The following is a 20,402-nucleotide window of genomic DNA, read 5'->3' on the forward strand; positions in this document are numbered from 1 at the left end:
GCCATCCACACTCATCCGTTCGCCTGCAGAACCAGAAGACAGACATAATTCTGCTGCGTCCACCTGTTTGGCGGCACAAAGGATGGTGGCAGGCCAGGTCTCACACCCGGCCTGTGCCCGGCCTGCGGGGCGGGTGCACGTGCCAGCAGCTAGCTTGGTGTTGAGGCCTGCAGCTTCCGTGCGGGACGACGGCACCAGCACCAGCGGGCGCCCGCCCGTGGAACACCTCCGACCTCCCAAGCGTGGCTCCTGGCGGCCCCTGGCCTACCTGCAGCCCTCCGATCAGCTTGTGAGTCATCTGCCTGGCCGGCTGCGCGACCCGACTGGCTGCAGGGTGCAAGGCGCGCGCTGGGTTGGGCCCGCGTGCGCGCCGCCGCCGCCCGCGCGGCGCGTGGTATTCGTGTTGTAGGGTTGGTGCCCATCCCTAACCCGCCTCCTATCCACCCCACAGGGATCTTTGGATCAGCCTGTGCCATCTAGCAGCGGCTCTGCGCTGCTGCCACGCAGCTCTGAGCTCCCGACGGCAGCGTCGGCGGGCACGGCGCTCGCCGTGGCAGCGGCGGGCAGCCCACCCGGCTCGCTGCTGCCGGTGCAGGAGCAGGGCGGCGCCAGCCTGCTGCAGCTGATGGCGGCCTGGGATCAGCTGTCGGCGCGGCTGCCGCCACAAGCCAGCGAGGGGCGGTCGGCCGAGCTCATCCTCACCGCGCTCAAGCTCGCACTAGCATACTCGCCGCCGGCAGCCTCCTCCAGCAGCAGCAGGGGCCAGCAGGCGGCGCTGTCACGCCCCGTGGCTCGCGCCCTGTCTCTGGCCTCGCGCCTGGCTGACCTGGCGGCAGCGGGGCTGCCAATCGACGCAGAGGGCATCGCCGCCGGCATCCTGGCGGAAGTGCTGGGGAGCGCGGCGCACTGGCAGCCGCACGCGGTCGGCGGGGCATCCACGGCAGCGGCGGCAGCGGCGGCAGGCAGCGGCGGCCTGACGCTGCAGGTTGTGGAGGGGCGGGTGGGGCCCATTGTCGCGCAGCTGGTGCACGACATCCAGCGCGCCCGGCAGCTGCCCGCGCGCGTGGAGCTGCTCGACGACACAGCCGCCAGGTGCGCTGCCGCGCCCGCTGCGTGCTGGCGCGCAGCGAGCGCGCGTGCAGCCCGGATGCGGCCTGGGCCTGGCGCCAGCAGGGCGGGGCCCTGACCTGGCCTGGTCGGAAGAGACCCGCGTGGGGGCGCGCCCGCCCGCTCGCGCATGCAAGCCCCGCTCGAACGTGCCCCGCCCGCCCCGCCTCCTCCCACCCACCCCTGCCCGCAGCGCGCTGCGTGAGCTGTGCCTGTCGTTCTACGACGTTCGAGCCACGGCCGTGGAGGTGGTGGCGCGCCTGGACGCGCTGGCCGCCTCCGACGGCCTGCCCAGCTACCAGCAGCAGGTGTGCGCGCTGGAGGCGCTGCAGATGTATGCGCCCATGGGCCACGCGCTGGGCCTCACCGCGGTGGCAGCCCAGCTGGAGGACCGCTGCTTCCAGGTGGGTGCCTGGGCTGGCGGTGGTGGTGGTGGTGTGTGTAGTGGGCAGGGTGTGGGTGTGTGCGGCGTGTGGCGTGGCTGGGGCCCAGCTGCGCCAGAAGCGACGCGCTTGGCTGCCCGGCGGGCTTCCTCCCGCTGGAGGTGCTTGGACGGGCGCCTGTGCCTGTGCCAGGCTACCCCGCCCAGCCGCTCCTACCTGCATGCAATGCCGCCGCCTCCACGGCTGCCGCCTCCTCCCGCCTCCCCCCGCAGATCCTGTTCCCTGAGAGCTACCTGCGCACCGCGGCGTGGCTGCGCGAGCAGGCCGCCGCCAACGCCGAGGTGCTGGCGCGGTGCCAGGCGGCGCTGGAGGCGGCGGTGGCCGCGCAGCCGCGCTTTGGCGAGCTGGCGGGGGGCCTGGTGGTGGCGGGACGCACCAAGAGCCTCTTCTCCACGCTCAAGAAGCTGCTGCGGCTGGGCAACACGGCGGCCGGGGGCCGGGCGCGGGCGCAGCTCTACGACTTGATGGGCCTGCGGGTGGTGGTGCAGCCGCGCGCAGACCTGCCGCCGGTGGGTGCTTGCCGGGTGGTGGTGGGGGCTGGCGGGGCTGGCGGGGCGGCGGTCAGGGCAGTGTGCCGTCACCTGCTCTGCTCCTGCAGCAGCCGCCGTGGCCGGGCCCCTCATGTGTGTTGTGTCTATCGGGCGCAGGAGGAGGCCGAGGCGCTGGCGGCGCAGGCCTGCTACCTCGTGCGCGACGCGGCGTTTGAGCTGTGGCAGCCCGTGGCGGGGCGGTGCAAGGACTACATTGCGGCGCCCAAGTCAAACGGCTACCAGAGCCTGCACAGCACAGTCAGGTGGGGGCTGGGCTGGGCTGGGGGAGGCGCAGCAGCCGACGCGGGCGCTGTCTGTCGTCGCGTGGTCGCGGCGCTGTGTGTGTGCGTGTATGCGCCAGGAGCGCCTGGCTGAGCACCCCACCGCGTTCTGATGTCGCAGAGTGGCCTCTGAGACTGTCAGCCTGGGTGGCGGCGGCGGCGGCGAGGGCGCCATCAGCGGCCACGCGACGCTGGAGCTCCAGATTCGCACGCAGCGTGAGTGGGGGGGGCTGCCTGGCCAGGCCTGGGCTGGGCTGGGCGGCGCATGGTGCAGGTGCAGGAACGCGGCACGGCAGGCCAGCGCCTGACGCTGGCACGCGCACCCGGCTGGCTATGTTGCCTGTCATTGACCTGCTGCCCGACCCCCTGCTGCCTGGCCTGCCCCATCTCTGTTGTTGTCTCGCCCCCCTTCAGTCATGCACGACCGGGCGGAGCGCGGGGTGGCGGCGCATGCGGCGTACAAGGGCGGCCTGGACGCCACCCAGGCGCTGCAGCTCAAGTCTGTGACCGACGCGGTGCTGCGCCGCACGGCGGCGGCGGCGGCGGCCGCCTCGCACGCCGTCGAGGTGGAGGCCGGCGGCGGCGGCGGCGGCGGCGGCACGGCGGTGAGCGGCAGCGATGCGGCGGCGGAGGGGCTCTTCCGGCACCTGGACCAGAACAGCGACGGCCGCATCAGGTGGGAGGGGGTGCGCAGTGGGAGTCGCTGGGGAGGGACACCTGTTGCCGTGTTGTGTGGCATTGAGGTGGCATTGAGACGAGGGCGCCTGGATGCTGGGCTGGCAGCGACCAGCAGCGGCCCTCGCTCACCTGCCCCGACTCTTAACCCTGCCTGCCCTGCCCTGCTCTGTGCCCCGGCTCCATGCCCCCGCAGCTTGGAGGAGCTCCAGTTTGCGCTGCAGGAGCTGGGGGTTCGCGAGGCGCAGGCGCAGAGCCGCGCCGCGGCCGAGCTGCTGCAGCTGGCGGCCGCCGACGGCGGCGAGGCCGGCGATGGAACCATCGGCTTCGAGGCCTTCATGGCCTTTCAGCGCAGGGTGAGCCAAAGCACGGCACGGCGCACTCTCCCAGGGGAGCGCTTAATCAGGGAGCTGCGCAAGCTGGCAGGGCGGTCCTTGCGGCCATGCGCTCATCCCGGCACCCCTGGCGTTCTGTGCTGCCTGTGTGCAGGTGGGGCTGCTGCAGGCCCTGTCGGCGGTGGACCACGAGCAGGTACATGTGCTGGAGCAGCAGCAGCAGCAGCAGCAGGAGCAGCAGCACGAGCAGCAGGCGGGAGCAGGCCCGGATGGCGGCCTGAGCAGCTTCGACGGCGGGCTGAGCAGCATGGGCGTCGCCGGCAGCCCCTGGGGCGGCAGCGGCGGCGCCGGCGGCAGCGGCCGCAGGCTGGCGGCGGGCACATGCCGCGCGCGCGGCAGCGGCGGCGCGCTGGGCTGGCAGCCGCAGGGCGGGGGGCAGCTGGGCGGCAGCCGGCCTCGGGGCCGCCCGCGTGGCGCCCACCTGGCCGCCCGCGCCTTCCTCGAAACCAGCAGCGCCCGCAGCAGCAGCGACAGCAGCGTGGATGAGGAGCGCGGCGGTGTCGGCGGCGGCAGCGGCGGCCGCAGCTGGGTCGGCAGAGGCTCCTACAACAACTTGGTGGCGCTGCAGGATGGGCCCGGCAGCGGCGCGGGCGAGCGCGCAGGCAGGCGCAGCGCGCGGGCCGGCCCTCCCACGCGCGAGGCGAGCCCCGCACGCGCGGCGAGCCCCGCGCGCGAGGCGCCACCCGCGCCGCAGGCGCCAGCAGCAGCGGCAGCGGCCGCGCCGGCAGCGCAGGGCGAGCTGCTGCGCAAGCCAGACCGGTGGGCGGGCCCGGCGGCCGGCACGGGCGGCGAGACCGACGGCGCCGCCACCACCGGCGCTGCTGCCGGCGCGGGCGGCTGGGGCAAGTCTCGTGTGGTACAGGGCATCATGCGGCTGGTGGGCCAGGCGGGGCCGCCGCCCGCGGACGCCACCTGGCAGCTGGTGGCCTCGCCCTCGCTGCCGCACGCCGTGCTCAACGCCGCGGGCGGCGTGGTGCCCGCCACCGCCTGCGGCCGCCGCCAGGCGCTGCGCATCCCCGACCTGGGACCCTGCGTCGTGGGCGCCGTGTTTGACCGGTGAGGCGCGGCGGCACGGGGGAGTCACCACGCCTGCCTGCCGCCGCTGCGAGCCTGTGCTGCGGCCGGCAATGCCGTGCACCCCGCCCTGCTCGGCCACCATGCCACACCACACCATGCCACACCACACCACACCACACCGCACCACACCACACCGCACCACGCCACACACACGCCACGCCTCGCCCTCTCCCAACTCTGCCCCCTGCCCTGCCCTGCCCCTCCCCGCAGCGACTGCGACTATGTGGTGGATGTGCCGACCGTGTCGGGGCGGCATGTGCGGCTGGAGGTGGTGCGCCGCCCGGACGCGCGCGGCGGCCACTCCAAGCTGCTCCTTACAGACCTGGGCTCCACCAACGGCACGCGCATCAACAGGTGGGTGTAGTGTGTAGTATGCAGCACGCTTGGAGTGCTAGGCTGGCTGGCTGGGCGGCCACCTGGCTGGCTGGCTGGCTGGCTGGACGGCTGGCTGCCCGGCTGCCCGGCTGCCTACCCGGCTGGATGGCTGTGCCCGAGGCGGGGCCGCCTGCCCTGAGCTCTGTCCCACGGCTGCCACCCCGCCCCAACCCGCGGCCTGCCCTCCCCACCATCCGACGCGCCGCCAACCTGCCCCGCTGCCTCCCCCTTGCCTGGTTGCGGCTGCAGGGCCCCCATCCAAGCGCACAGGGAGGTGACGCTGCACCCGGGGGACGTGGTGTGCCTGGCAGAAGGAGGCATCTCGTTTGAGGTGCAGGTGCTGGCGCCCGCGCCTCCCTCGCCCGATGTCGCCGCCAGCAACGGCGCGGCCGCCAGCGCGGCGGCCGTGGCGGTGCAGGCCGGCGGCGGCGGCGGCGCCGGCATCGGCAGCCTGGGCGGGCTGGCCGGCGCGCACCGCGCGGCGGCCACGCTGCCCGCGGTCGTGGCGGCGCTGCGGCTGGCGGGCGCGCTGGAGGCGGCAGCGGCCGCGCAGGGCAGCTTCCCTCCAGGCGGCGCCGTGTATGCCGACCTGCCCGACCGCGCGCGGCGGCTGATGGCGGGCGGCAGCCACGAGGCGGCGCACGCGCTGCTGCTGGCGGGAGCCATGCAGCAGCCGTGGGAGGGAGGTGCGCGCGGCCGCCCGCTGCTATGCCTGCCGTGGCCCGGCGTGCCAGCCGTGCCGCGCCGTCTGGGCTGCTGCCTGGGCCGCCGCGCCAGCGGCGGGGCCCGGCATACTGGTTGGCCGGGGCCCCGTCGCTGCCTCCCATCCGCCTGCTTCTTGACACATACAACCCCACCACCACCCACCCCCTCCCGTGTGCCTGCAGGCCTGTGGGCGCAGCTGGCCAACCTGGAGCGGCAGCGCGCGCGGCACGGCGGCCGCGGCGGCAGCTACGGCGTCGCGCGCGCCTTCTACGCCGCCGCCGCCGCCTGCTTTGGCGGCGTGACGGCGGCGGGCGCGGGCGGCGCGCTGCGTGCTGAGGCGGAGCGTTCAGAGGGCCTGTGCCGCGCCCTGGGCAGCTGGGCCCAGCTGGAGCTGTCCTTGGGGCATGCCGGCTCCGCCCGCGCGCTGTTCCGCGGCGGCGTGGCGGCCGCCAAGCGGCACCCGGTGCCCGCCGCGGGCGCCGCCGCCGCCGCGCGCCTGCTCTTCACCTGGGCCCACAAGGAGTGGCGGGGCGGCGAGGCGGCGCAGGCGCAGCGGCTGTGCGGAGAGGCTCTAGAGGTGGAGCCGGGTAACGCCCACGCGCTGTGCCTGCTGGGCAGCATCGAGGCGGCGGCGGGGCGCGCGGGCCTGGCGCGCCGCCTGTACGGCCGCGCCCTGGCGGCGCGCCCCGGCTTCGTCACGGCGCTGCAGTCCTGGGGCCGCCTGGAGGCCTCACTAGGTGCGTGCGTGGGCGGCCGCGTGCCGTGCCTGCCCGCCCAGCTTCTGCTGCCGCAGTTGCCGCCCGGGCACACAGCGGCGTCGCCCCGCGACTCGCCTCACCCCGCCCGCTTCCCTGCCCCTCCCCGCTTCCCATGCTTTCCTCCCTGCAGGCCACCTGTCCCGCGCGCGGCCGCTGTTCCAGCAGGCGCTGCGCCAGGAGCCGTCCAACACGCACGTGCTGCAGGCGTGGGGGGTGGCCGAGGCGCGGCACGGCGATGCGGGGGAGGCGCGCCGCCTGCTGCGCCGCTGCACCGACGCCGACCCCGAGTGCCGGGCCGCCTGGCACGCATGGGCGCGGCTGGAGGAGGAGGCGGGCGACGTGGGAGCCGCGCGGCAGCTGTACCGCACCGTGCTGCGCCTGCGCCCGGGGTCGGTGCCCGCGCTGAGCGCGCTGGGCCGCCTCGAGCGCCGCGCCGGCCAGATGCAGGCGGCGCACCAGCTGCTGCAGGAGGCACTGGCGGCCGACCCGCACCACGCGCCGTCTGTGGCCGAGATGGCGGCGCTGCTGGAGGCGCAGGTGGGGGGCCCTGCCTGCAGCTGGCTGGGGTGGTGGCGCGGCTGGGCGGCGGTGGGAGTGGGGGCGGCAGGCCGGTGGCGGAGGCTGCTGCCGCGTGCCTGCTGCTGCACGCCTCAGCCGGCCCTGGCCGCATCCGGCAGCTGGCTTACCGCTTGTGCCTGCCCCGCCCGACCTGGCCGCAGGGCAAGCCGGCGCAGGCGCAGAGGATGAGCAAGCGGGTGCGGCGCCTGAACGCCAGCCGCCGCGCCGCGCTCAGGGAGGTGGCTCTGCAGAGGCTGCCTGCCGCGGTGCGGGGGCCTCCGCCGGGGCCGCCCTCGCCGGCGCCGCCCGCTTGAAACAGCGGCCCTCCCTCCCCATTCTGTCTAGTGTGGTGTCCGCAACACAGTTGCTGTGTGTCCGTCCCGACGTAAACGATTCTGCCTCATCATCCTGTCTGCACCCCATATCGTTTTCCTCAGCATTTCGTTGCCCCCATTCAGCAGTTCCAACCCATCAGGCAGTGCGTGTGTGTGCCCCCCGGCCTCCTTGCGCCCCCTGTGTGCCTCTTCCCACCTCTGCGCGCCGCCCTTCCTCTCTGCGAAGACACGAAGAGTAGGCCCCTTAGGAGCCCCTGTCTGCTCTCCTTTCCTCTTCCCTTTCGTGCCTAACGCCGCGCAGCCACCCTGGCATGGCTGATGGCCCGGCCCTGTGTACCACCAGCTCTCCCCTGTTTGCCATGGTTTTCGGCTGGCTCGCGCTTTCCGCGTGCCGGCCTGATTTTTTCCTCACAACAACGACTGAACCCCACCGCTGTAAGCTGTAAGGAATGATCGATCGCATGTGGCGGCTTACACTCAGTGCTGCATCGGCTGCGCCTGCTGCCCGCCTGCTTGCGGGGGCGTGCCTGTGGGGCCGCCCTCACCCAGCCAGTACGCCACCGACAGCCCCGCAGGCAGCTGGGGGCTGGCGGTGAGCGTGGCGCTGCACTGCCCCGAGGTGCGGTCCTCCGCCGGCCTGCTCAGCTGTATCCTGCACAGCCAGGCAGGCAGGAGGAGGTGGAGGCGTGCTTGATGAGCCCACAAACAGTACAGCTGCCTCCAAGGATGACTGGCCAGCGAGATAGCCCTCGTCTGCTGGTGAGGCTGCTGCTGCCAGCCAGCGTGCGCGCACGGGCCCGGCGCCGCACCGGACGTGCGGCTGGTTGCGCCAGCTCTCCCCCATGGCCGGCCGCTTCTCGTGGCGCCGCTCGTCGCTGCCGCCCACCATGTGTGCCGTCACCAGCACGGCTGCAGGGCAGGCGGCGAGGGGGAGATCAGGAGGCACGTGCCGCCAGCTACACGCCTGCGGCAACCTACTAGGCCAGCCATCCACGCTGCACCGTGCAGGGCGGCCAGCTGCGTGCACCGCCTGGCCCTACCTGCCCCGGACCGCGCCGCAAAGGCTTTGAGGCTGGCGGCGGTGGCCGCCAGCAGTGCATGGCCCTGGCTGTGCTGCCCGCCACCCAGGATCGGGGTGATCAGGGCGGACAGGCAGTCCACGACCAGCAGGCCCACAGGCAGCTCCTCCAGGCGCCGCCGCCGCGCCACCGCCGACGGCACCGAGCTGGGCGCCTGCTGCAGCGCTCCCGGCTGCTGCGCCGCTCCCGGCTGCTGCTGCGCCGCTCCCGGCTGCTGCTGAGGTCCGGGCTGCCGCTGCGCCTGCGCCTGCTGCTCAGCCTGCAGCATGAGCTCATCAAGAACCCGCAGCAGCGAGTGCACATTGTAGCAGCGCCGCACCTCGACAAATTTTAGGGGGCCCGCTGCTGCCTGCAGGCACAGCCAGCCAGCAGCAGGCAGCCAGCAGCGGGGTGGACGGGCCAGCCTTTGGCTGAGCCACCGCTCCCACAGAGCCACCCCAGCAAATGCAATGAGGGCTTGGCGGCTGTGGCCGGCCGCAGTGCAGCGCAGCGCAGATGCAGCGGGGCGGGGGCGTGCCACCGACCTGCGGCGCGGCGGCCCCTGCACCCCCTGCCTGCTCGGCTGCCGCCTGGTGCTGCGCGGCCACCACCTGTGCCAGGCGGCGCCCCGACAGCGCGTTGCTGGTGTCCACATACACCACACGCTGGCTGGAGCGCGCCGCCTGGGCCGCCGCCGCCAGGCACAGCTGTGTCTTGCCTGAGGCTGCGGCGCGCAGCGGGCACAGGGAGGCACGCACGGGCAGGGCAGGGCTCAGGGCTGCGGCACCGTGCTGGCAGCTGCATGTGTGCAAAGGCGGCGGCGGCGTGACGCCAGCGTGCCCCTCCCAACCAGCAGCTGGCACATCGTCTGCCTCCCCGGCTGCTCCTCGTGCCGCCCACCCGACTCCCCGCAGACTTCCACCATTTGGCCGCCCCGCATGCCGCCCCGCAGCAGCTCGGTATCGATGCTGCTGCAGCCCTGCAGCCAGAAGCAGCAGGGGGCGGGGTGCCCGCTAAAGGAGGCGGCCTGGAGGGTGCTCCGGCCAGGCGGTGCAGGCTGTGCCAGGCCAGGCCGTGTACGGTGCAAACCATGGCACCATGCATGGCAAGGGCGCCGGTGGCAACTCGCCGTTTCCAGCAGGCGGCAGGCCTCCAGCTCTGCGTACAGCTGCGTCCCGCTCGCCACGGGCGGCGCGTGCCTGCGCAGCACCTCGCCATGCAGCGCCTGCAGCGCCTGCAGGGAGCCAGGGAGCCACGGTGGGGCCAGCTTGCATGGCCGACCCGCGCTGGAAACACGAAGTGTTCCAACCAAGTTGCCCCCCCTCGACACACACACACCTCTTGCTCGTGTGGCAGCAGCCCGCCGTCGACCTCGGTCAGGGTCTCCAGGTTCGTTGTAAGGTAGGCCTCAACTGCAGGGTGCACGGGTGCAAGGAATGGCGGCGGAAGCGACGGCGACAGTGGCGGCAGCCGCTGAACGGTGGCCGGCACCTTGGGCAGCCGGAGGGCTCACCTGTCCTGGGTATTCTGCTGCCGCCTGCTGCCAGGGCAGGCAGGGAGGTGTCCACGCGAGGCATTGTGGCCCAGGACTGATCACCGACTCTCCTGACACTCCCCCGCGATCCACCCGCGATATTCACGCAGCATCGACCAGGGCCATTAGCCGAATGCCAATCAAAGAACGCCCTGTGCTCTTCCCCTGCGAGGTCGCAGCAAGGTGGTGCCGCCCAGCACGAAGCACGGGCATCCAGGCATCCAAGGCTCGTCGAGACATGTAGAGACATGTAGAGACAGCCAAAAGGCTGTTATTTAACAAACAGCTTGCAGGGTGGCCTCACTGCAAAACGCCGCTCCACCCTTGCTCCTGCCGCCGACCGCTTCTCCACCAGGCTTCGTCCGCTTCCGGCTGTACAACTGGTCTGAACAGAGCAGCTGCAGCTCCTCGTTCGGCAGGCCCTCAACCCTCCGTCTCTTCTTCTTGCACCCCAGGCTCCCACGGGTGGTGGCTGTCCAGGAGATGGGACAGTGCATCAGCGTGGTCGATGGCTCGGTGCGGGACTGCAGGCCACCTGCTGCCGCCGACCCGCTTGCGCTGCCGGACAAGGCGGTTCCCACCCCACCCCTGCTAGCCCTCCCTTGTTCTCTCACCTATATTGTGGCCACTCTGTGGCACTGCGCAGGAACCGCCACGCTGCCACGTGTGCGGCACGGAGGGCTCTAGCGCATGGGGCAAGATGAATGGAACGCAGGTGGGGCCCCGGGGCACCGCAGCCCTGCCCTGCCTGTGCCGCCGAGTGCCCCCCCACCTCTCTCGCAGCGATGCTGTGCTGAAGAGCAGCCTGGCAACCTGGCATTGCCCGATACCTCACACCAGCATTTGCGCACGTGCCGTGCAGCGGGCGTCGTGGGTGCGCAGCGGGGAGGAGGTGATCTGCCGCAAGTGCATGATCACGCAGCGGCTAGAGCAGATCCAATACGAAAAGGTGCGGCACGGCTGCCAGCAGCGAGGTTTCCAGCAGGATGATGTCAGCGATGGGTGCACTGCGCCGCAGCACAGGGCCGCACAGGCAGGCTGCAGCCATGCCAGCAAGGCACGCGCTTTGGCGCCCGCCGGTGGGGCGCTCAGCACGCCCGGGCGTCGGTGTGTACGCTCGGCCTGAGCCCCGATGCATTCCCACACTTGCTGGCCGCGTACCTCACCTGTGCTGCAGGAGCGCAAGGCATACAAGCGGGCCAAGGCAGAGATGTGTGAGTGGCAGCACAGACGGGGCGGGATGCGGGATGCGGGGGGCGGGAAGAGAGTTGTGGGGGATTTGCGCACCTGCCAGCTGTGTCCTGGGCCGGCTGAAGGCCGCCCCCACGGGGTGCAGGCTGCAACGGTCTGCTCACGACCTGTGGCCACCTGTCCCCTGCCGCCGCTGTAGACCCGAAGCCGTCTGAGGGCGGCGTGCCGCAGCTGAAGCGGCTGAAGTCGGGGGAGCAGTGGAACAACAGCGGCAGCTTCTACCAGGCCTGGAAGTGAGTGGGAGGGAGCGGGGCGGAGGCTGGCCATGCCAGCGTGGCATGGGACTGACTGCAGGGGGGGTGGCAGGCAGTGCAGGCATGCACAAGCGAGCAGCAGCCGCACCAGCCTGCAACACCGTCGGCGCTGGTGGCGTGGCTGTGCAGGCCGCCGTCGACCCTCAAGCGCCTGCTGTCGGCCATCCGGCTGGCGCAAGCCGAGGATCCCACGGGCAAGCAGTTTGTGGGCATGCAGCGCAAGCCCACCGGCTTTGTCCCTGCCACCGCGCCGGCGGCCCTGGTGAGCAGCCGCGCCTGCTGCCGCAATGTGCAGTTGCCCAGCAGCCGGCCTGCTGGGGCCAGCTGCGCTTGAATCTCTCGCAGGGCAGGCCGAGCTTCTGCTGTTGTCGGGGATGACGCGCAGATGCCGAGTCCGCCCGCACGAAGCACTGCCCTGCCGCGCCCGCGCCTGCAGCCTGCCGACCCTCATGGCGTGGGCGTGAAGGGCGTCGATGCCACAGAGGTGGGCGACCTCGCGGCGGAGGACGTGGCGCGGCAGCGCGAGCAGGAGCACTTGGCGGCCTCGCACCTGGAGCTGGCGGCGCTGGAAGGTGAGAGGGCCGGCTGCCGCCGGCGCTCGCTGCCGCCGTGCCGCCCTGCATGCGCTGCATGTCACGGCGCCGCTGTGGCGCTGCCGCTCAGAGCCCGCTGCCGCGCATGGCTGCCTTGTGTTGTGGTGTGCAGAGGAGCAGTGGGTGCAGGCGGTGGAGGAGGAGAGCTTGTGCGGCGACGGCAGCGCCAGGCTGCCCTCTGGTGAGGCACCAGCCACCTTGTTTGCCCGCCCGCCGCCGCAGTAGCGCTTGCAATGAGTACGGCTGCCAGCTCCGCTGTCCCCTTTGCACCCCCAGCGGCGAGGCTCCATGCCCAGCTAATGGCACTGTCGCCTCGCTGCTTCCCTCCTGATCTGTTGCAGGGCCGGCCACGCTGCAAGAAGTGATAGAGGAGGAGGAGGAGGAGGAGGGGGGCAAGGCAAAGGATGCAGCGGCACAGGACAGCGGCGGCAGCGGGGCAGCAGCAGGAGAAGGAGGGCAGGAGCAGCCGCGCAAGCAGCTTCTGCAGAGCAGCAGCGCTAGCCGGCGGCACATGGCGGTGTAGGCGTCCCTGGCGCCGCCTGGCCCCAACCTGTTTCCAGGCAGCGGCAGAAAATTGACTACGTCATGCAGACCGTCCTTTTGTCTCTTCCTCGCCGCAGCCCAGCATCCATCACACCTTTTGTTATTCATGACTGCGACTTTACCCTGTTTCATGTTCAATCTGCGTGTGTCCTGAACCCGCGGCCCACGCCCGCTGCCTGTGACGCTTGCGGCTGCCGTCAGCGCTGGCCGTCGGCCTCTGCCACGCTGGCCACCGCCTCAGCCTCCCGCGCAGCATACGCGGCCACAAGTGCCTCCTCCTTCTCCTGCCGAATGCGGTCCAGGGCTGGGGCTGCGCTGTACATGGCGGCGATCAAGACTCCTGAAAGGGGGAGGGGGAGGGGAAACGCGGTGCATGTCACGACAGATGGTGCGCAGGCAGCGGCGGCCCCGGATGCAGCGCGCCTTTGGCCGGAGCGGCAGCGCTCACCCTGCTTGCGCGGGCTGCTGCGCAGGTTGCGCGCCCACTCGCCAAAGTCGCGCCCCTCCAGCTCCCGCCCGCACTCCCCCACCCGCACATGGTGCTGCGCGAGGGCGGGGCAAGCGGCAGGCAAGCGGGCCCCAGCATCACAGCCAGCAGCTTTAATCTTCCGCTGGCCATCGGCTGCTGACAGTGAAATGGCGGGCACATCCCGGGACCACCCCCGGAGCAGGTGCCTCTACCTCCATCAGCCGCGGGAACATGTCCACCAGGTGCAGCGCCTCGGCCGTGTCGGTGCGCCAGCGGCTGACCAGACCTCCCACGAAACCAAACCCGCTGCCGCCCTACAGGAGTAGTGGAGCCAGGATGGTGTGGGCAAGGGGTGGTGGGCAAGGGGATCCTACACTTCTGCCTCCACACAGGGAGGGGCGAGCGGGTCGGGATGAGCGTATTGCATGGCGGCGCCCACCAGAAAAGACAGGGCCGGGCCCAAGGGTCCTGCAGGCACACCGCCAAACAAGATCTCATCAACTCTGGGGTGCCGCATAGATGAATTCAGGATGTTAGTCATATCATTTGTCTAAACGCACCGTGGAACAGCATCCAGGATGCAAGCCCCCAAACCTGCAGGGGGTGACAGGTAGCCGGCAGTGAGCGCTGTGAAATGGCAAGGCTTGGACCCACAAGCCCGAGTGCAGCACCCACCAGCGCAGCTTACCGTTGCCGCCGAAGTGGACACGAGGATGGACTTGAGCGCAAACCCGGACCACCCGCCGGTCACGCCTTTGGCTTGCCCGATCATCGACAGCAGGTTGGCGGCGCCCACTTGGGCCTGGCCGTCATTGTTCTCGTACGCTTCCACCCTTGGCATGCCGGAAGGCGATATGCCGGTGAAGAACGCAGCAGGTAGTGCTAGCAAAACCCGCTCCGCCGCAAGGTCAACAAGAGCGCACCCGGTGGTGGAGGCCTGTGCAAGGGCGGGGTGGCGGGGGCGGGGTAGGGGCGGCGCCTGCAGTCAGCGGCTGGCAGAGCATTCCAATGTCATTATTGCATGGCGCATGTCTTCATGCTTTCTCCGCAAGCGCGCAGGCTCACCGGCGAGTTCAAGCTCATTCACCTGAAACCCTGGACACAACAGGGAGCCTTTCCTAGACCCGCACCATTGCCAAGTGCGATCTGCTCAAAGGCCCTGCTGCCCTAGGAATGTTTAGCATATTAGAACGGGGTGGTACGGGTGGCGCCAGCCGGGCATAGTTCCCAGATCTCCAAACTGGCCCTTAAATTGCCCACGAGTCCAATTCGTGAGGCTTCGACGTCCCGACACCCTGTCCAGTCCAAAGCAGCAAGGGAAGGGGGACTGTCTCTGACAATGACAACCTTCGGCAAGCCACCAGCCGCACCGAGGTCCAAGCAGCGCCGTGAGCCAGCTGCAAGCATAGGGCAGAGAGGTAAGCACCAGGGGCTGGCACGACTGGCACGATGTTTGACTACGACACCATAGTTCAACTCCACGTTTTGCCCACCTCTGCAGCATCAGGCAGCGGCAAGAAGAGGGACGAGGGGCCGGGGCAGCAGCGAGGTAGAGGTCCTGGCGCTGGGCGCAGAGTTTCCGCCCCCACAGGCCGACACCCGCAGCAAGGGGCGCCCGCTGGCAGCGCCCTGCACCAGCACGCTGCACGAGTGCAGCAGCAGCAGCAGCAGCAGCAGCAGCAGCAGCAGCAGGCTTCCAGGAGCAGCGGCAATGCATGGCGGCCGGATCATGGGGCAGCAGATGAAGCAGAGCCTGCGCCCCGTGGCAGGCTGCCCCGCCGCGACATGCAGTCGACGCTGGCGGAGCTGCTGGGAGGCCCACCGCAGGAGGATGCCCAGCAGCAGCAGGCAGCCTGGAAGCGGTGGCCTGCCCAGCCTCAAATAGCATCGGTGCAGGGCGGTAACAATGGCAGCGGCTGGGATGAGCAGCAGGAGGAGCTGGCGGAGCAAGAGCTGGCTGTTCTGCTGCCGCATCAGCTGCGCCAGAACAACCAACAAGCCCTGCCTGCCCTGGACCGCCAAGCAATGGATGACGCACCGCCCGCCAGCGACTTCAGCCGTCGCAACATGGCACGGCTGGGCGGGGAAGGCATGGCCGGCATTTTCAATGCAGGTGAGCTGTGCATGGCGAGTGGTGTGCGCCGAACTGCGGTGCAATCACAGGCCCGGTGTACCATGCCTGCTGCTCTCCCCGCCCCGCTGCCTGCTGCAGAGTCGGCGGCGCGGGGCAGCACCCACAAGCGGGCGGCGGGCGGCAGCTTCATGTCTGCGCTACAGGACATAAGGGCGGGCCTGTCTGACGACCAGCGTGTGAGGCAGGCGGCGCAGCGGGAGCAGCTGAAGCGGGACCTGGAGGAGCAGATGAGGGAGAGGAAGGAGGCGGCGGCGAGGAAGAAAGCGCAGCTGGCGGAGCTGGAGGAGCGCGAGGAGGCGCAGCTGCGGGCTTACTGGGCGCAGCAGGCACGAGGGGCTGGGGACAAGGGCAGCCCGCAGCGCGGCGGCGCCGCCAGCGGGGCCGCCGCCCAGCAGCACAACCAGACGCGGGGGGGCGCTGCCGTGGCAGCTGCAGCGGCGCCACCGTTGAGCGCCAGGGGCAGGGCAGGCAGGGCGCAGGCGGCAGGGCAGGCAGGCGCCGGGGAGCCGCTTGGGGCGGCGCTGGGCGAGGCGCGGCGAGGCGAGGCGCTGGTGCAGCCTGGCATCACCGTGTTCCTGCCTCCCGACAAGGCAGCTGAGCGCAGGGCCCGCCAGGCCACTCACTCGTGCACAGAGGACGCAGAGGCGGTGGGGCCGCTGGCTGGCGTACCCGCCCTGCAGCCGCCTCCGACAGCCTGGCACCATCATCAGCAGCAGGGGGCGCCCCTGCTCACGCCTGCCCAGGCGGCTGCCATCCTGGCGGCAGCAAACCCTGCGCTGGCGGCAGCCGGCGGGGTGCCCTTCTACCCTTATGCACCGCCCGGGCTGCTCCCCTACCTGCCTCCGCCTGCCACCGGCGCTGCTTTTGGAGCCAGTGCCGCCCCCGGGCCCGTTGCCGGCAGCGACCCTCAGGTGCTGGCCCTGCTGCGGGAGCTGCAGCAGGAGCAGCAGCACATGCGGCAGCAGGTGGCACAGCAGCTGGAGGCGGTGGGCCGGCTGAGCGGGGATGCGGCGGCGGCGCGCAGCGAGCGCGACAGGGCTCGACTGGACCTGGAGCGCGTGCAGCGGCTGCTGGCCGAGCGACAGGGAGCGGCTGCCGGCGCTGCCTCCGTCTCAGGCGGCCCGGCGAGTGCGGCCGTGGCGCCCCTCCCGCTGCCGCCCAGCACCAGCGAGGGGGATCTGATGGCTGTGGCGACGCATGTGCTGCCGCTGGGCGCGCACCGCATTCCCTCGCGCCTCGGAACGCCGGCGGCCAGCGCCAGGGGCCCGCCGCAGCCGCTAGGCGTGCACCATGCAGAGCCGCTGCACCTGCCGGCACGGCACCGCCAGCAGGCGGTGGAGCCGTGGCAGCAGCAGCAGGGGCCCAGCGCAGCGGCAGGGGCCGCCAAGCAAGGGGGCATCAAGCAGCGCGCGGCTGGGGCAGCTGGCAGCGCGCGGCAGGGGCGGGACGGGCGGGGCAAAGCCATGGAGCCAGCAGGAGGCAAGGTGGCAGCAAAGGGGGGGTGGCGCATGTGAGCCACAGCCTGGGCGACATGCTTCCCGATCTCCCCTGCCCCACAGTGTGGTTACCAGATATGGGTGGCAAGCTGAGTTACATTGCCCGATTCAGACGGAGTGTGGAGGGGCGCAGCTGGCGCCGCTACTAGCAGCACTTGGCTTGCAAGTAGTTGCTCACGTGGTCCCGGTGCTTGGTGGCGTGCGCCAGGCGGTGCCGTGCCGCGTCTGCCGCCGCCTGCGTGTCCTCCGCCGCCTGCCGCCGCTGCTCGACCAGCAGAGTCGCGTAGCTGCAGGTGAAGCGGAACGACTGCCTGCACACCTCCGCCAGCAGCTCGGGGGGCTGCTGCAGCACCGCCTGCGCCTGGCTGCTGCAGGCTGCACACAGCAGCTGCGCTGCATGGCGGGCCAAGGCGCCGCTACTGCCGCCGCCGCCGCCGCCGCTGCCGCTGCCGCCATCTCCACTGCATCTGCTGCTGCTGCGGCCCAGCGTCTGCTCATCCAGCCCCGCCAGCCGCCGCAGCATGGCGTCCCACCCCGGCAGCAGCAGCAGCAAGCACAGCAGCTCCAACTCCAGCTGGGTGGCGGGGCTGTGCAGCATGCCGCCCAGCGCCTGCGCTCCCAGGCCTGGCTGCCGCTCCAAGTTGTGCTGCGCACGCCGAGCCAGCAGTTGCGCTGCTGCCGCGGCCTCCAGGCACGCTGGGCTGGTCAGGTAGCACAGCGCCTCTTCCCGCAGCTGCCGCCGCTGCTGCTGCTGCTCCTCCTCCTCTGCACCCAATGGACCGATGCCGCTCTTGCCCCCAAATTGCATCCGGCTGCGAGCTGTCGCCGCAGCCTGCTGCGCCGCGTCATGCAGGATGTCGTGCACTGCCGCTGCCTGCTGCAGCCGGGCAAGCGTGGCCGTCAACCGCTGCTCCGCTGCCGCCTGCTGGTGTGGAGGGCTGGGCAGCACCACTGCCGCCAGGTATGCACCCAACACCGCCTCCAGCCAGGGAGCGGAGCAGGCATAGGCGGCAAGCGGTGGCTGCCGCCGAAGCAGGAGCTCCAGCATCACTTGCAGCGGTTGTTGGGCAATGGCCGGCAGCAGCTGCTGCAGCCCTGCCGGCATCTGCGGCTGCAGGGCCTGCAGGTGGAAAGAGGGGGGCCGGAGTTGATGGAAGGAAAGGCCGAGCAAGCCGGCGAGGCAGCACCGGCAGCAGGAGTGGGAAGGCGGCGCCACCCACCTGCAGCCGCAGCTGCACCGGGGTGGCGGCGCTGGCATTGTCAACCAACCCCTGCAGCGTGCTGCCCCACTGGAAGGCAGCCAGCAGCTCGGCAGGGCCCCAGGTGAAGCAGGGCTCCTCAGTCAGGAGCAGCAGGTCCAGGAAGGAGGCCAGGGCGGCGTCGATGGACATGATGCAATCTCGAGACATTGATCAAGTCACGAGAGCTCACGATGAGTCGAATTGTGCTGCCACGGGACACAGCACGCAGCGCAGCTGTTCAACGGGGGGCTTCGCCGTTGCTTCCAAACACACCCCAGCGATGTGGTGCGATCGCTGAACGGCACCGGGACGGGCTACAGTCCGACAGCTTGGAAAATTCAGACTGTGGCGGGGAGAATGGGCGGCTGTGCAGAGCGATCGTGTGACACATGACTGTGACGGAGGCCCTGTCGGCCGCCGCTCAGGCGCCGCGGCTCATGGAAGCGCGACAGCCGGACCAGGAGGCGAGTGCCGCTGCCGTCGCTGCCCTACGACCCCATGCACCTGTTCCTGCAGTAGGCCTCTATGTAGGGACTATCCAACACCAGAGCTTGTGCGCCTGCTGCTGGCTGCCACCACACCGACGCCGCCCACCCGCCCTCGGCCGCTCTCCTCCCCCCTTCCTGCAGGCGGCGGCCCCGCAGGAGTCTGTGTGTGTGGCGGTGAATGTGCGGCCGCTGATCGATCATGAGATCGAGGAGGGCGCCAGGCCCACGCTCTTCATCACGCCCGGCGAGCCGCAGGTGCGGCAGAGCGGTGGCCGGCATGCACCCACGTCGATGCCAGGGTGTACTGCATGCACGCTGCATGGCTAGGCAGCACCCACCTCACGCGCTCTCAGCTGGTGCGCCGCAGGTCGGCGCCAACGGCCAGCTGTTCACATTTGACCACGTGTTTGGGGAGGGCGCGGAGGCGGCGCACAGCCTGTACGGCAAGTGTGTGGCGCCGCTGGTGGAGGGGCTGTTCAAGGGCTACAACGCCACCGTGTTTGCCTACGGCCAGACCGGCAGCGGCAAGACGTGCGCGCCGGGCCACTGCGGACGCCACCGCACGCCACCGCCTGCTGCAGCCCTTGCATGGCGATGTGGTTGGGGCTGGAGCAGCCCAGAAGATGCCGGGCACCCTCGCCGCTGCGCACGCCCGGTGTGGCGCCTGGCTGTCGTCGCCGACGTCTTTAAAATGAATGGAATTTGCTTCTGCCAGTCCGATCCGCCACACGTCTGGATCCGCCCCCTCGCCCCTGCTGCAGGTACACAATGGGCAGCGCCTTCACGCCCGGCGGCGAGGCGCGCGGCGTCATCCCACGTGTCCTGCAGGCCGTGTTTGACCGCATCCAGGCCGCGCCCGGCGACGTCGACTTTGCCGTGCGCGTCGGGTTTGTGGAGATACACAAGGTGAGCAGGGTGGGGTGGCGGGGGTGGGTGGTGGGAGTGGGCACAGGGATGGAGGCCAGCCAGCAGCCCTGCGCTGCAGGGTGCATCGCCGCAGCTCCATGCGAGGCCGCCGTGCGTGCTGCGGCAGCCGTCCCCCTGCCATCCCCGCCGCGCCTCCCCATCCGCCGGCGGCCTAGCCAGCCCCTTTCTGTCCCACCCGCCTGGCATCCCCTCGCCCATACCACTCCACCCTACCCCACCCCGCCTGCACCTCCTGCCTCTTTCCTCCCCGCCAGGAGGAGATTCATGATCTGCTGTGCGCGGGGCGCGGCCCCCACCCTGCCGTGCACATCCGGGAGGTGGCGGGGGGCGGCGTGTGCCTGGCAGGGGCGGCGGAGCGCGAGGTGCGCAGCCGCCAGGAGATGGTGGAGGTGCTGGAGCAGGGCACGCTGCTGAGGGCCACAGGTGCGGCGCTGGGCTGGGCGGGGCCGGGAGGCAGCGGGGGGTGGGGGGTGGGGGTATCGCCGCAGCCCTGCCGCCGCCCTGCCGCCCCTGGCGCTCTCCCGATCGTGCTGCTGGGTGTCTGGTTGCGCTTGGTTTGCATGCTGTGTGCCCCCACCTGGTGGTGCTGCTGCTGCTGCTTACCCAGCTGGTGGTAGAGGGCGCAGGCGGCCTCCTCCCTGTGACCTCACCCCTGTGCGGCCCCGCCGCCCTGACACCCCCCCCGCCTGCAGCCGCCACCGGCATGAACAAGCACTCCTCCCGCTCACATGCCATCTTTACCATAACCCTGGAGCAGCGCAAGCTGCTGCCGCCCCGCGCAGACGGCGGCGGCGGCGCCGTGGCAGCGGCGCCGCGCCAGGCGGGCGAGGAGGATGACAGCGGGGAGGAGGATGAGGGAGAGGAGGGGGGCGGCGAGGGCGAGGACAGCTACCTGTGCGCCAAGATGCATCTGGTGGACCTGGCAGGTGGGGCAGGGCGCATGTACTTGTGTGTGTGCGCGTGAAGCTGCCTGTACGGGTGGCTGGGCTGGCGACGGCGCACGCGCACCGGCGCGTCAGACCCGCCGCCGCCATCCCCGCTGCTGCATGCACCGCCGCGCCTCTCCGTGCGCACCTGCCCGCTTGGAGCCACCACCGGCGCAGCCACCAGCACCACACCCGCCATCCCAAGCCTCCTCCCGGCCCATCAAACACCCACCAAACACCCCCCCTCCC

General features: G+C 71.2%; 4 protein-coding genes across 4 annotated transcripts; 3 read left to right on the plus strand and 1 right to left on the minus strand.

Annotated features, from left to right (window-relative positions):
* Positions 1–82: 82 nt before the first annotated feature.
* On the plus strand, positions 83–7,218 carry CHLNCDRAFT_133184 (hypothetical protein; the record flags this gene model as incomplete). The annotated part of the gene is made up of 14 exons (XM_005851713.1): positions 83–289; positions 452–1,092; positions 1,301–1,511; positions 1,763–2,059; positions 2,198–2,343; positions 2,483–2,577; positions 2,776–3,037; positions 3,233–3,392; positions 3,526–4,487; positions 4,719–4,862; positions 5,133–5,569; positions 5,771–6,325; positions 6,477–6,883; positions 7,066–7,218. The coding sequence occupies 14 exons, from the start codon at positions 83–85 to the stop codon at positions 7,216–7,218; spliced, it is 4,677 nt and encodes a 1,558-aa protein (XP_005851775.1).
* Positions 7,219–7,716: 498 nt separating this feature from the next.
* CHLNCDRAFT_133185 (hypothetical protein) lies at positions 7,717–9,874 on the minus strand (the record flags this gene model as incomplete). Its single annotated transcript, XM_005852053.1, has 8 exons — positions 7,717–7,891; positions 8,049–8,148; positions 8,280–8,667; positions 8,843–9,021; positions 9,198–9,276; positions 9,484–9,531; positions 9,636–9,709; positions 9,811–9,874. 8 exons carry the CDS (start codon positions 9,872–9,874, stop codon positions 7,717–7,719), a joined length of 1,107 nt encoding a protein of 368 aa, XP_005852115.1.
* Positions 9,875–14,390: 4,516 nt separating this feature from the next.
* CHLNCDRAFT_133188 (hypothetical protein) lies at positions 14,391–16,589 on the plus strand (the record flags this gene model as incomplete). Its single annotated transcript, XM_005851714.1, has 2 exons — positions 14,391–15,054; positions 15,154–16,589. 2 exons carry the CDS (start codon positions 14,391–14,393, stop codon positions 16,587–16,589), a joined length of 2,100 nt encoding a protein of 699 aa, XP_005851776.1.
* A 2,093-nt stretch (positions 16,590–18,682) lies between these two features.
* Positions 18,683–18,832, plus strand: CHLNCDRAFT_15412 (hypothetical protein; the record flags this gene model as incomplete). Its single annotated transcript, XM_005851715.1, has 1 exon — positions 18,683–18,832. A coding segment is annotated over one exon (150 nt), but the record flags the coding sequence as incomplete, so codon positions are not given.
* Between the last annotated feature and the right edge of the window lie 1,570 nt (positions 18,833–20,402).

This window comes from Chlorella variabilis (assembly GCF_000147415.1).
Source record: "Chlorella variabilis unplaced genomic scaffold CHLNCscaffold_1, whole genome shotgun sequence".
In the NCBI taxonomy this organism is placed as follows: domain Eukaryota; kingdom Viridiplantae; phylum Chlorophyta; class Trebouxiophyceae; order Chlorellales; family Chlorellaceae; genus Chlorella; species Chlorella variabilis.